This window comes from Leuresthes tenuis, unplaced genomic scaffold (genome assembly GCF_036924035.1).
Source record: "Leuresthes tenuis unplaced genomic scaffold, fLeuTen1.0.hap1 SCAF_6, whole genome shotgun sequence".
NCBI classification, from domain to species: Eukaryota; Metazoa; Chordata; class Actinopteri; order Atheriniformes; family Atherinopsidae; genus Leuresthes; species Leuresthes tenuis.
In genome coordinates this window covers 628,985-643,646 of record NW_027325360.1, presented here as the reverse complement: position 1 = coordinate 643,646, position 14,662 = coordinate 628,985, and the positions used below count along the sequence as shown (strand labels likewise).

Below are 14,662 nucleotides of genomic sequence, written 5' to 3'. Positions count from 1 at the left end.
GGAGGACTGAAAGGTGGAGGACTCAAAGGTGGATGAATGAAAGGTGGAGGACTGAAAGGTGGAGGACTCAAAGGTGGATGAATGAAAGGTGGAGGACTGAAAGGTGGATGAATGAAAGGTGGAGGACTGAAAGGTGGATGAATGAAAGGTGGATGAATGAAAGGTGGAGGACTGAAAGGTGGATGAATGAAAGGTGGAGGACTGAAAGGTGGAGGACTGAAAGGTGGATGAATGAAAGGTGGAGGAAGGAAAGGTGGAGGACTGAAAGGTGGAGGTTGGGTTTCGTAGAAAACAGTGATTTTAAATGTTGGTTCGGTGGGAAAAAGCTGCCATTGAAGATATTTGTTTACTTTTGTTCATCAAAGTGAAACTCAGGATTTTTACTGGACAGAATTACTTTAAAGGTTTGTATTTTTCAGCTGATAAAATGTTTCCCTGTAAATTCCTGGATGTTTTCAACAGTTTCCTGCTAACATTAAAGACATAAACTTTGTCTGTTTAAACAGTAAAACTGATTTTTAAAGTGTCGTTATGCTACTTTTTCTTATTATTTAATAATATAACTTATTTTGAGAAGCTCCTGAATAATTATCAGAGCAAACAGATGTGATCTTAGCTTTGAACACGTGTTCGGCTCAGCTTATATCTTTATCATTTCATGCAAAAACAAACTCCTGTTGGTGAAACTGCTGCTGTTCAGATGTTAGCTGTGGAGTCGACCTCAGAGGAACAATCACAGGTCTGTTCTGCAGAGAAGTCTGAACATCTGGCTGAACATCTGGCTGAACATCTGGCTGAACATCTGGCTGAACTCTACGGGTTCCCTTCTTCTAGCCTGAGGCCCAGAGCCCCGTGTTAGCCTGAAGTTTCTGAAGCTCTGTTCCTGACTTCCTGCTTTTGGGTCCTAACTGCACCGTCACAGACAGCCTGTGATCGGAGGTGCTTTTACCTTGTTGTGCTCCCAGTCCCATGGTGACAGATGTGTATTTCAGGTAGAACACTGATGCATTTCTCAGGCTCCACCACTGCAGCTTTGAATTATTCGCCTCATTATCCGTCCCGTATTGGACCTTCATGCAACTGGTTTCATGCTGCCTAAAAGGAGCCTGTCTCTTTAAGACGCTTTTATCCAAAGTGACCTACAGGTAGGGTAAGGGGGTCTTGCCTAAGGACCCCTGCTGGAGGTCGTACCTTTCATGCAGGCGTTGATGAGGTAAACGCGCCGTAACTCTCAGAAACTAACCCGCTCACCCCGAGGCTCGCCCGTCCCTCACAGCGCCACAAGCATCCAATCCAGTCACTCTCTGTGTGGGGCAGCTGCTGAACTCACCGAAGGAGGCTGAGCTCCTGCTGAGCCTCCACCCTGAAGACAGACTGTGAACACAGGGGTTCAAACTGGGCTGAGAGCCGCCTTAATTAAACCAACAGGTGTCTCAGACATCTGAAGACCTCAGAAAGTTGAGTCAGATTGTTCAAATAAAAGGCAGCGTTAGCACAATCCCTTCACTGGAAGACCAAGAACAAGCTGCAGAAGCTTCATCTGACCCAGTTATTTAGTCTACTTATGTTATCTTAAAGTCTTTGACCATTTAAGGTCATCTGTGCAGTATGAGCAGAGTGGAAAAGTACAAACTCTCTGAGGATGATTAGTAAAATACAGAATATTAATACATAATGTCTAAGAACAAAGGCAATTATAACAGCAAAATGTGTCAACTTTAAGTGTTTTAATATATAAAAATAGGATATAAGTGGCAGATTTACAACTGCTGCACAGAACACTTTTCGAACATCAAAAAGTACCAAACTTTACTGTAATTTCTTCAATTTAAAGAAATATTCAGGTTTCATGTTCCAGGTTCAGCTCATAATTCTCAGTCTCCTTAAAAACTCTGAAGATGAAAGAATCAAACCATAAAAAGAACCTTCTGAACTGAACAGAAACAGTTGAACTGAACAGAAACAGCTGAACTGAACAGGAACAGTTGAACTGAACAGAAACAGTTGAACTGAATAGAAACAGTTGAACTGAAAAGAAACAGCTGAACTGAATAGAAACAGTTGAACTGAACAGAAACAGCTGAACTGAACAGGAACAGTTGAACTGAACAGAAAAAGCTGAACTGAACAGAAAAAGTTGAACTGAACAGAAACAGCTGAACTGAACAGGAACCGTTGAACTGAACAGAAACAGTTGAACTGAACAGAAACAGCTGAACTGAACAGAAACAGCTGAACTGAACAGAAACAGTTGAACTGAACAGAAAGAGTTGAACTGGACCGAAACAGTTGAACTGAACAGAAACAGCTGAACTGTTGAACTGAACAGTTGAACTGAACAGAAACAGCTGAACTGAACAGAAACAGCTGAACTGAACAGAAACAGCTGAACTGAACAGGAACCGTTGAACTGAAAAGAAACAGTTGAACTGAACATAAACAGCTGAACTGAACAGAAACAGCTGAACTGAACAGAAACAGTTGAAATGAACATAAACAGTTGAACTGAATAGAAAGAGTTGAACTGGACCGAAACAGTTGAACTGAAAAGAAACAGCTGAACTGAACAGAAACAGCTGAACTGAACAGGAACAGTTGAACTGAACAGAAACAGTTGAACTGAACAAAAAAAGTTCAAATGGACGGAATCAGTTGAACTGAACAGGAACAGTTGAACTGAACAGGAACAGCTGAACTGAACAGAAAAAGTTCAAATGGACGGAATCAGTTGAACTGAACAGAAACAGTTGAACTGAACAAAAAAAGCTGAACTGAACAGAAACAGCTGAACTGAACAGAAAAAGTTCAAATGGACGGAATCAGTTGAACTGAACAGAAACAGTTGAACTGAACAGAAACAGCTGAACTGAACATAAACAGTTGAACTGAACAGAAACAGCTGAACTGAACAGGAACCGTTGAACTGAAAAGAAACAGCTGAACTGAACAGAAACAGTTGAACTGAACAGAAACAGCTGAACTGAACAGGAACAGTTGAACTGAACAGAAACAGCTGAACTGAACAGGAACAGTTGAACTGAACAGAAAAAGCTGAACTGAACAGCAACAGTTGAACTGAACAGAAACAGCTGAACTGAACATAAACAGTTGAACTGAACAGAAACAGCTGAACTGAACAGGAACAGTTGAACTGAAAAGAAACAGCTGAACTGAAGAGAAACAGTTGAACTGAACAGAAACAGCTGAACTGAACAGGAACAGTTGAACTGAACAGAAAAAGCTGAACTGAACACAAACAGTTGAACTGAACAGAAACAGTTGAACTGAACACAAACAGTTGAACTGAACAGAAACAGTTGAACTGAACATAAACAGTTGAACTGAACAGGAACAGTTGAACTGAACAGAAACAGTTGAACTGAACAGGAACAGTTGAACTGAACAGGAACAGTTGAACTGAACATAAACAGTTGAACTGAACAGAAACAGCTGAACTGAATAGAAACAGTGAGGACAGACGGTTGGGGACGGACGTCATAGTGACATCATCAGTCAGTTAAGACACATCCGGATTGTTTTCATGATTTTATCCAAAAACAGAAAAGTTTGTTTTTGACAATAAAAGTCTGAACAGAAATGCAACACATGGGAGCTTTTATTGTGAAAGAGAGGGACAGGAAGTGCAGATTTAAGATGATTTAAAGCCTCCAAGAAGATTTATTCATTTAAATATAAGTTCATGTGGTCCTTCGGGTTCCTGCTCTGCCGGGTCAGAACAGTGAACCCGACCCTTGAACAGAACCCAGTCAAAATCTGACACTTTGGTTCTGTGTGTTCAGCCAATGGAGGGTTCTGAAGATGGCGAGGTCCACCTCCTCCACCTCCTCCACCTCCTCCGGCCCCATCAGAGCAGTGAGATAAACGGATCAATGATTCGGCCGTTCAGATGGACCTAAAGAACCGGTCCAGTTGAGTTCTGGACCTGCTGGTCTCCTTCTGTCTAACAGTCACTTTTCCAAAGTTTGATGGTTTTGTCGTTTTCCAGCGCGGCCGAGGCGATGATGTTTTCTGTTGGATGACAGGCGGTGGAAATCACCACATCTGCTGAGACAGAACCAGACAGAGTTCTGAGTGGGTCAGAACCAGAACCACCACAGCTGAGGCCTCAGTAACATGTTGAGCTCACACCTGTGTGTCCCTGCAGTTTCTGCACGATCTCTTTGGTCTGCAGGTTCCAGATGTAAACCAGGCTGTCCTCAGAACCGGACACGATCCACTGAGGGAGAGGTCAGAGGTCAGAGACTGACAGGTCAGAGACTGACAGGTCAGAGGTCAGAGACTGACAGGTCAGAGGTCGGAGACTGACAGGTCAGAGGTCAGAGACTGACAGGTCAGAGACTGACAGGTCAGAGACTGACAGGTCAGAGGTGGGAGACTGACAGGTCAGAGGTCAGAGACTGACAGGTCAGAGGTCAGAGACTGACAGGTCAGAGACTGATAGGTCAGAGGTCAGAGACTGACAGGTCAGAGACTGACAGGTCAGAGGTCAGAGACTGACAGGTCAGAGGTGGGAGACTGACAGGTCAGAGGTCAGAGACTGACAGGTCAGAGACTGATAGGTCAGAGGTCAGAGACTGACAGGTCAGAGGTCAGAGACTGACAGGTCAGAGACTGATAGGTCAGAGGTCAGAGACTGACAGGTCAGAGACTGACAGGTCAGAGGTCAGAGACTGACAGGTCAGAGACTGATAGGTCAGAGGTCAGAGACTGACAGGTCAGAGACTGATAGGTCAGAGGTCAGAGACTGACAGGTCAGAGACTGACAGGTCAGAGGTCAGAGACTGACAGGTCAGAGGTCAGAGACTGACAGGTCAGAGACTGATAGGTCAGAGGTCAGAGACTGACAGGTCAGAGACTGACAGGTCAGAGGTCAGAGACTGACAGGTCAGAGGTCAGAGACTGACAGGTCAGAGACTGACAGGTCAGAGACTGATAGGTCAGAGGTCAGAGACTGACAGGTCAGAGACTGACAGGTCAGAGACTGACAGGTCAGAGGTCAGAGACTGACAGGTCAGAGACTGACAGGTCAGAGACTGATAGGTCAGAGGTCAGAGACTGACAGGTCAGAGACTGATAGGTCAGAGGTCAGAGACTGACAGGTCAGATACTGACAGGTCAGAGGTCAGAGACTGAAAGGTCAGAGGTCAGAGACTGACAGGTCAGAGGTCAGAGACTGACAGGTCAGAGGTCGGAGACTGACAGGTCAGAGGTCAGAGACTGACAGGTCAGAGACTGACAGGTCAGAGACTGACAGGTCAGAGGTGGGAGACTGACAGGTCAGAGGTCAGAGACTGACAGGTCAGAGGTCAGAGACTGACAGGTCAGAGACTGATAGGTCAGAGGTCAGAGACTGACAGGTCAGAGACTGACAGGTCAGAGGTCAGAGACTGACAGGTCAGAGGTGGGAGACTGACAGGTCAGAGGTCAGAGACTGACAGGTCAGAGACTGATAGGTCAGAGGTCAGAGACTGACAGGTCAGAGGTCAGAGACTGACAGGTCAGAGACTGATAGGTCAGAGGTCAGAGACTGACAGGTCAGAGACTGACAGGTCAGAGGTCAGAGACTGACAGGTCCGAGACTGATAGGTCAGAGGTCAGAGACTGACAGGTCAGAGACTGATAGGTCAGAGGTCAGAGACTGACAGGTCAGAGACTGACAGGTCAGAGGTCAGAGACTGACAGGTCAGAGACTGATAGGTCAGAGGTCAGAGACTGACAGGTCAGAGACTGACAGGTCAGAGGTCAGAGACTGACAGGTCAGAGGTCAGAGACTGACAGGTCAGAGACTGACAGGTCAGAGACTGATAGGTCAGAGGTCAGAGACTGACAGGTCAGAGACTGACAGGTCAGAGACTGACAGGTCAGAGGTCAGAGACTGACAGGTCAGAGGTCAGAGACTGACAGGTCAGAGACTGACAGGTCAGAGACTGATAGGTCAGAGGTCAGAGACTGATAGGTCAGAGGTCATAGACTGACAGGTCAGATACTGACAGGTCAGAGGTCAGAGACTGAAAGGTCTGCACATGCTCAGTAAGTCTCTCACTCTCACCTTTCCTCCTGTGACGGAGAAGTTGGCGAAGATGCAGTACTTCTCATTCTTATGACCCGAGTACGTCTTCAGACACTGAAAAGAGAGACAGGTGAGAACAGGACAGACGGGTGGAGACAGACGGGTGAGAACAGGACAGACGGGTGGAGACAGACGGGTGAGAACAGGACAGACGGGTGGAGACAGACGGGTGAGGACAGACGGGTGAGAACAGGACGGACGGGTGGGGAAAGATGGGTGGAGACAGACGGGTGGGGACAGATGGGTGGAGACAGACGGGTGGGGACAGACGGGTGGAGACAGACGGGTGGGGACAGATGGGTGGGGACAGACGGGTGGGGACAGACGGGTGGAGACAGACGGGTGAGAACAGGACAGACGGGTGGAGACAGACGGGTGGGGACAGACGGGTGGAGACAGACGGGTGGGGACAGACGGGTGGGGACAGACGGGTGGAGACAGACGGGTGAGAACAGGACAGACGGGTGGAGACAGACGGGTGGGGACAGACGGGTGGAGACAGACGGGTGAGAACAGGACAGACGGGTGGAGACAGACGGGTGAGGACAGACGGGTGAGGACGGACGGGTGGAGACAGACGGGTGGGGACAGATGGGTGGAGACAGACGGGTGAGAACAGGACAGACGGGTGGAGACAGACGGGTGAGGACAGACGGGTGAGGACGGACGGGTGGGGACAGACGGGTGGGGACAGACGGGTGGAGACAGACGGGTGAGAACAGGACAGACGGGTGGAGACAGACGCGTGGGGACAGACGGGTGGAGACAGACGGGTGAGGACAGACGGGTGAGGACGGACGGGTGGGGACAGATGGGTGGGGACAGACGGGTGGGGACAAACGGGTGGAGACAGACGGGTGGGGACAGATGGGTGGGGACAGACGGGTGGAGACAGACGGGTGAGAACAGGACAGACGGGTGGGGACAGACGGGTGGGGACAGACGGGTGAGAACAGGACGGACGGGTGGAGACAGACGGGTGGGGACAGATGGGTGGGGACAGACGGGTGGAGACAGACGGGTGAGAACAGGACAGACGGGTGGGGACAGACGGGTGGGGACAGACGGGTGAGAACAGGACGGACGGGTGGAGACAGACGGGTGGGGACAGATGGGTGGGGACAGACGGGTGGAGACAGACGGGTGAGAACAGGACAGACGGGTGGAGACAGACGGGTGGGGACAGACGGGTGGAGACAGACGGGTGAGAACAGGACAGACGGGTGGAGACAGACGGGTGAGAACAGGACAGACGGGTGGGGACAGACTGGTGGGGACAGACGGGTGGAGACAGACGGGTGAGAACAGGACAGACGGGTGGAGACAGACGGGTGAGAACAGGACAGACGGGTGGGGACAGACGGTTGGGGACAGACGGGTGGAGACGGGTGAGGACAGACGGGTGGAGACAGACGGGTGGGGACAGACGGGTGGGGACAGACGGGTGGAGACAGACGGGTGGGGACAGACGGGTGGGGACAGATGGGTGGGGACAGACGGGTGGGGACAGACGGGTGGAGACAGACGGGTGAGAACAGGACAGACGGGTGGAGACAGACGGGTGGGGACAGACGGGTGGAGACAGACGGGTGGGGACAGACGGGTGGGGACAGATGGGTGGGGACAGACGGGTGGGGACAGACGGGTGGAGACAGACGGGTGAGAACAGGACAGACGGGTGGAGACAGACGGGTGGGGACAGACGGGTGGAGACAGACGGGTGAGAACAGGACAGACGGGTGGGGACAGACGGGTGAGAACAGGACAGACGGGTGGGGACAGACGGGTGGAGACAGACGGGTGGGGACAGACGGGTGGAGACAGACGGGTGGGGACAGGCGGGTGGGGACAGGCGGGTGGGGACAGACGGGTGAGAACAGGACAGACGGGTGGGGACAGACGGGTGGAGACAGACGGGTGGGGACAGGCGGGTGGGGACAGACGGGTGAGAACAGACGGGTGGAGACAGACGGGTGGGGACAGACGGGTGGAGACAGACGGGTGGGGACAGACGGGTGGGGACAGACGGGTGGAGACAGACGGGTGGGGACAGACGGGTGGGGACAGACGGGTGGGGACAGACGGGTGGAGACAGACGGGTGGAGACAGACGGGTGGGGACAGACGGGTGGGGACAGACGGGTGGGGACAGACGGGTGGGGACAGACGGGTGGGGACAGACGGGTGGAGACAGACGGGTGGGGACAGACGGGTGGGGACAGACGGGTGGGGACAGACGGGTGGGGACAGACGGTACCTTTCCTTTGCTGTAGTCCCACAGCTTCAGCGTGCTGGAAAACAATGAACTCGGTTACAGAAGCTCTGACATCATCTGGTTCAGATAAAAAGGTTCTGGACCTCGTAACCCTCTGGTTTTTATTTGACTTTAACACGGGAACCGGAGCTACGACAGCTTCAAGTTGGTAGAATAAATATTTATCACGGGAGGCGGGGAGCGATCACTGAAGCCAACTGTGGGAGTTAGCAGAACCGAGCCCTGGTACCACCACCAAACGAAGTGAGGTCCATGTCCCACACGGACCTCCAAAGAGAACTGGGGGTATTTTATCAATTCAAGCATGGGCAAACTCAGTTAGAACCAAAACGGGCTCAGACCCCAGAGGGTTAAAGCATTATTGGACCCTGACAGTCCGGATCCAACTGGCCTCTGGTCGGTTTCATATCTGCAGCGGAATAAAGACACCGAGTGATACTGACTTGTCCAGCGTAGCAGCCAGGATGTATTTTCCATTTGGAGAGAACTTGACAAAAGACACGGGAGGGTTGTCGTCATCTGAGGAAACAGAGTCATGTTAGAGGGGGAGGAGCCACGACTGACCGCTGACATCATCACGCAGGAGGGTCCACTCACCAATCAGGGTCTTCAGACACTGTCCTGAGGCGGTGTCCCAGATACGGCTGCAGACAGACAGGCAGAGAGACAGACAGGCAGAGAGAGAGACAGGAAGAGAGACAGGCAGAGAGAGAGACAGGCAGAGAGACAGACAGGCAGAGAGAGAGACAGGAAGAGAGAGAGACAGGAAGACAGAGAGAGACAGGCAGAGAGAGAGACAGGAAGAGAGAGAGACAGGCAGAGAGACAGAAAGGAAGAGAGAGACAGGAAGAGAGACAGGCAGGCAGAGAGACAGGCAGAGAGACAGACAGGAAGAGAGAGAGACAGGAAGAGAGACAGGCAGGAAGAGAGACAGGCAGGCAGAGAGACAGACAGGCAGAGAGACAGACAGGCAGAAAGAGAGACAGGCAGAGAGAGAGAGAAAGATAGAGAGACAGACAGGCAGAGAGACAGACAGGAAGAGAGACAGAGAGACAGGCAGAGAGACAGGCAGAGAGAGAGACAGGCAGAGAGAGAGACAGGCAGAGAGAGAGACAGGAAGAGAGAGAGAGAAAGATAGAGAGACAGACAGGCAGAGAGACAGACAGGCAGAGAGACAGGCAGAGAGAACGAGAGACAGGCAGAGAGAGAGACAGACAGGCAGAGAGACAGACAGGCAGAGAGACAGGCAGAGAGATAGACAGGCAGGGAGACAGACAGGCAGAGAGAGAGAGACAGGCAGAGAGAGAGATAGGAAGAGAGACAGAGAGACAGGCAGACAGACAGACAGGCAGAGAGACAGACAGGCAGACAGGCAGAGAGACAGACAGGCAGAGAGACAGACAGGCAGAGAGAGAGACAGGCAGAGAGAGAGAAAGATAGAGAGACAGACAGGCAGAGAGACAGGCAGAGAGAGAGACAGGCAGACAGAGAGAGAGACAGACAGAGAGAGAGACAGGCAGGTGAACATCGGTCTTCATTCTGGGTTCAGTGTGTTTGAGTGAGACGTACCAGAGACCATCGTAGCTGCTGGAGACGATCAGGGAGCCGTCTCTGTTGAAGTGAACCTGAAGACACAGAGACAGACAGGGTCAGAGGTCAGAGTTCACAGCAGAGCCAGGGTCAGAGGTCAGGACTTACAGCAGAGACGGGGTCAGAGGTCAGAGATTACAGCAGAGACGGGGTCAGAAGTCAGCGATTACAGCAGAGACGGGGTCAGAGGTCAGGATTAACAGCAGAGACGGGGTCAGAGGTCAGGATTTACAGCAGAGACGGGGTCAGAGGTCAGGATTAACAGCAGAGACGGGGTCAGAGGTCAGGACTTATAGCAGAGACGGGGTCAGAGGTCAGAGATTACAGCAGAGACGGGGTCAGAGGTCAGAGATTACAGCAGAGACGGGGTCAGAGGTCAGGACTTACAGCAGAGACGGGGTCAGAGGTCAGGACTTACAGCAGAGACGGGGTCAGAGGTCAGGACTCACAGCAGAGACGGGGTCAGAGGTCAGGACTCACAGCAGAGACGGGGTCAGAGGTCAGGACTTACAGCAGAGACGGGGTCAGAGGTCAGGACTTACAGCAGAGACGGGGTCAGAGGTCAGAGATTACAGCAGAGACGGGGTCAGAGGTCAGGACTTATAGCAGAGACGGGGTCAGAGGTCAGGACTTACAGCAGAGACGGGGTCAGAGTGAGCCGGCAGAGTCTTCAGGCACTTTCCTGTCTTCACGTCCCAGATACGAACACTTTCATCAAACTGTGGAGACAAAACCAGGGAGACGGTTTAACCAGGACCAGAACTGATCAGAACCAGGACCAAAGCGGACCAGGTCCATGTTTAACTGCTTACCGATCCAGACACCACCAGGTTGGACTGAGGGTTGAAGTTACAGCAGAACACATAGTTACTGTGACCCTTCAGCGTCTTCAGACACTTCCCCTGGAGAGACACACAGAACACAGTCGGTCCAGGCCCAGGTTCCAAGTTCTGGTCCCACATTATAGTTCTGGGCCTTACAGAATTGTTGTCCCAGATCTTCAGGGTTTTATCATCAGAGGCAGAGACCAGCAGGTTGGAGTCTGAGGACCAGGAGACATCAGAGATACCCTGCACACAGAAAACCGGGATCAGAACCAGAACCTCCGACCCCAGCTGACACGGGTCAGAACTTAGAACCAGGACTAGGAGGAGGGCTTCTCACCAGCTTATGTCCCACGATGGATTTCTCAAATTTCCCATCGTACGCTCCCCAGATCTTTATGAGCTTGTCAGCAGCTGCACAGAGATGTTACCATGGTTACCGCATCATCATCATCAGTGTGGGGCTGTGGTGTGTTCAGGAGTGGTTGGAACAAACATGCTCTGACCCAGTGTCAACAGTGAGAACTGATTCTGATGGTGTGGCCACCAGGTGCATGATGGGAAATAACCTCAGAAGAATCTGGCCACCAGGTGCATGATGGGAAATAACCTCAGAAGAATCTGGCCACCAGGTGCATGATGGGAAATAACCTCAGAAGAATCTGGCCACCAGGTGCATGATGGGAAATAACCTCAGAAGAATCTGGCCACCAGGTGCATGATGGGAAATAACCTCAGAAGAATCTGGCCACCAGGTGCATGATGGGAAATAATGTGTGTGGTCTGTGCTAAAGCTTCAGTCTGAGACTGTGCAGATGTCAGGGTGTCGGGTCAAGTCTCGGCTTCAGCCGCATGTCTGACCTGGTTCTGTTCGTTTGTGATGTCACCAGCTGTCACACGTGGCTGCAGCCGTGTGCATGAGCGCCAGGTCAAAGTTCGGGCGTGCATGTTTGTGTCTGTGGGCGGCGCCTTACAGGAGCTGGCGAGCCACTCCCCGCTGGGGCTGAACTTCACTGAGGAGACGGCCTTGGTGTGTCCGGCCAGCGTGAACTTCACCGTGTAGCTTGGTTTGGTCGGGTTAGCCTGGAAGCACAATGATCCAGAACCTTTCAGAACACAGACAGACAAAGCCTAGCATCCAGAACCCGGTCCAGTTAAAGGAACAGAAGCTTTTTCAAAAATTTCTTTGGTTCAGAGTTCAGGAGCTACAACCTGAAAAATACCCCGTTTACATGCTGACCCGGGCCCAGGTCCGGGGGTGGTTCTGACTGAAGGTGTTTACATGCTGACCCGGGCCCAGGCCCAGGTCCTGGGGTGGTTCTGACTGAAGGCGTTTACATGCTGACCCGGGCCCAGGTCCTGGGGTGGTTCTGACTGAAGGCGTTTACATGCTGACCCGGGCCCAGGTCCGGGGGTGGTTCTGACTGAAGGTGTTTACATGCTGACCCGGGCCCAGGTCCAGGTCCTGGGGTGGTTCTGACTGAAGGCGTTTACATGCTGACCCGGGCCCAGGCCCAGGTCCGGGGGTGGTTCTGACTGAAGGCGTTTACATGCTGACCCGGGCCCAGGCCCAGGTCCTGGGGTGGTTCTGACTGAAGGTGTTTACATGCTGACCCGGGCCCAGGCCCAGGTCCTGGGGTGGTTCTGACTGAAGGCGTTTACATGCTGACCCGGGCCCAGGCCCAGGTCCGGGGGTGGTTCTGACTGAAGGCGTTTACATGCTGACCCGGGCCCAGGCCCAGGTCCGGGGGTGGTTCTGACTGACGGTGTTTACATGCTGACCTGGGCCCAGGTCCTGGGGTGGTTCTGACTGAAGGCGTTTACATGCTGACCCGGGCCCAGGCCCAGGTCCTGGGGTGGTTCTGACTGAAGGCGTTTACATGCTGACCCGGGCCCAGGCCCAGGTCCGGGGGTGGTTCTGACTGAAGGCGTTTACATGCTGACCCGGGCCCAGGCCCAGGTCCTGGGGTGGTTCTGACTGAAGGTGTTTACATGCTGACCCGGGCCCAGGTCCTGGGGTGGTTCTGACTGAAGGCGTTTACATGCTGACCCGGGCCCAGGCCCAGGTCCTGGGGTGGTTCTGACTGAAGGCGTTTACATGCTGACCCGGGCCCAGGTCCGGGGGTGGTTCTGACTGAAGGCGTTTACATGCTGACCCGGGCCCAGGTCCTGGGGTGGTTCTGACTGAAGGCGTTTACATGCTGACCCGGGCCCAGGTCCGGGGGTGGTTCTGACTGAAGGCGTTTACATGCTGACCCGGGCCCAGGTCCGGGGGTGGTTCTGACTGAAGGTGTTTACATGCTGACCCGGGCCCAGGCCCAGGCCCAGGTCCTGGGGTGGTTCTGACTCAAGCCGTTTACATGCTGACCCGGGCCCAGGTCCGGGGGTGGTTCTGACTGAAGGTGTTTACATGCTGACCCGGGCCCAGGTCCGGGGGTGGTTCTGACTGAAGGCGTTTACATGCTGACCCGGGCCCAGGTCCGGGGGTGGTTCTGACTGAAGGTGTTTACATGCTGACCCGGGCCCAGGCCCAGGTCCTGGGGTGGTTCTGACTGAAGGCGTTTACATGCTGACCCGGGCCCAGGCCCAGGTCCTGGGGTGGTTCTGACTGAAGGTGTTTACATGCTGACCCGGGCCCAGGTCCTGGGGTGGTTCTGACTGAAGGTGTTTACATGCTGACCCGGGCCCAGGTCTTGGGGTGGTTCTGACTGAAGGCGTTTACATGCTGACCCGGGCCCAGGCCCAGGTCCGGGGGTGGTTCTGACTGAAGGCGTTTACATGCTGACCCGGGCCCAGGTCCTGGGGTGGTTCTGACTGAAGGTGTTTACATGCTGACCCGGGCCCAGGTCCTGGGGTGGTTCTGACTGAAGGTGTTTACATGCTGACCCGGGCCCAGGTCCTGGGGTGGTTCTGACTGAAGGCGTTTACATGCTGACCCGGGCCCAGGCCCAGGTCCTGGGGTGGTTCTGACTGAAGGTGTTTACATGCTGACCCGGGCCCAGGCCCAGGTCCTGGGGTGGTTCTGATTGAAGCTGTATATTTAAGCTGAAACTGGGCTGGAAACTGACCGGATCCCCGGCAGGAACTCAGCCCGGCTGCCTCACCTTGCTGCCGGCCCCTGAAGAGGAGGACGGGGGCTGTTTGGTGTGTTCTGGTTCTGGTTTCTTCTCCTCTGTCGCCATGTTGCGCAGCTCTCTGCTGCTAGCCTTTAGCTTCCGTTAGCTTCCGTTTGTTTTGATTCTCGGAGCTACAGCTAGCTAGCCGCCGAGGCTAAAAATGATCTAACTGCAGCCTCTCAGAAGTTGGTGCAGGTTCCGGGTCAGAACTGGTGACCCAGTAACCACCGGAACCAGATTCTGACTGGTTCCGAATCAGTTTTCTACTCCAAAATGTGCTGGACAGCGCACTAGCCGCTACTGCGCAGGCGCGACAACGAAACTTTATACATAAGGCGAGTGACGAGGATCAAAATAAAGACGCGTTCTTTAAAACATTTGTTCTACTTTTTGACATATTTGAATTAGTTTATTTCTCCATAATTCCAGTTATACGTCCCAGAACCTCATATATGCACCAGAACCTGGTCCAACAATGACAAAAGTACCATTTAGTTACTCTTAATCACTAAGCACACAATAAATCACCTCCTTTAGTTGAACATTTCTGCAGAACTGATGGACAATAGCAGCCCTGAGGAAGCTGAGAACCCTCCACAGGCTGTTTTATGTAACTTTTATTGTCACTTTATGATATATTTGAACAATGTTTGTTGTGTTTTTTTTTTGTCCCTTTTCATTCCACATTTAAAAAATAGACGGATAAAATATAAATATAACAATGTATTGTAACATGTTTCTGAAGCATTCGGGATACCAAACCACGC

General features: G+C 52.4%; 1 protein-coding gene across 2 annotated transcripts; it reads right to left on the bottom strand.

Moving 5' to 3' along the window:
- Nucleotides 1-3,598: 3,598 nt before the first annotated feature.
- Nucleotides 3,599-14,221, bottom strand: LOC140309298 (WD repeat-containing protein 5-like). 2 transcript variants are annotated; one of them, XM_072387119.1, is made up of 13 exons: nucleotides 13,884-14,220; nucleotides 11,754-11,862; nucleotides 11,120-11,193; nucleotides 10,936-11,025; nucleotides 10,768-10,857; nucleotides 10,591-10,674; nucleotides 9,935-9,990; nucleotides 8,963-9,009; nucleotides 8,809-8,884; nucleotides 8,348-8,381; nucleotides 6,071-6,145; nucleotides 4,150-4,237; nucleotides 3,599-4,062 (listed from the first exon to the last, which is right to left on the bottom strand). In XM_072387119.1, the coding sequence occupies exons 1-13, from the start codon at nucleotides 13,959-13,961 to the stop codon at nucleotides 3,962-3,964; spliced, it is 1,002 nt and encodes a 333-aa protein (XP_072243220.1). In that variant the 5' UTR covers nucleotides 13,962-14,220; the 3' UTR covers nucleotides 3,599-3,961. The 2 variants fall into 2 exon arrangements, with proteins under 2 accessions (XP_072243220.1, XP_072243221.1); XM_072387120.1 differs by lacking the exon at nucleotides 3,599-4,062 and having other exon boundaries at nucleotides 4,191-4,270; nucleotides 6,037-6,145; nucleotides 13,884-14,221.
- Nucleotides 14,222-14,662: the final 441 nt, after the last annotated feature.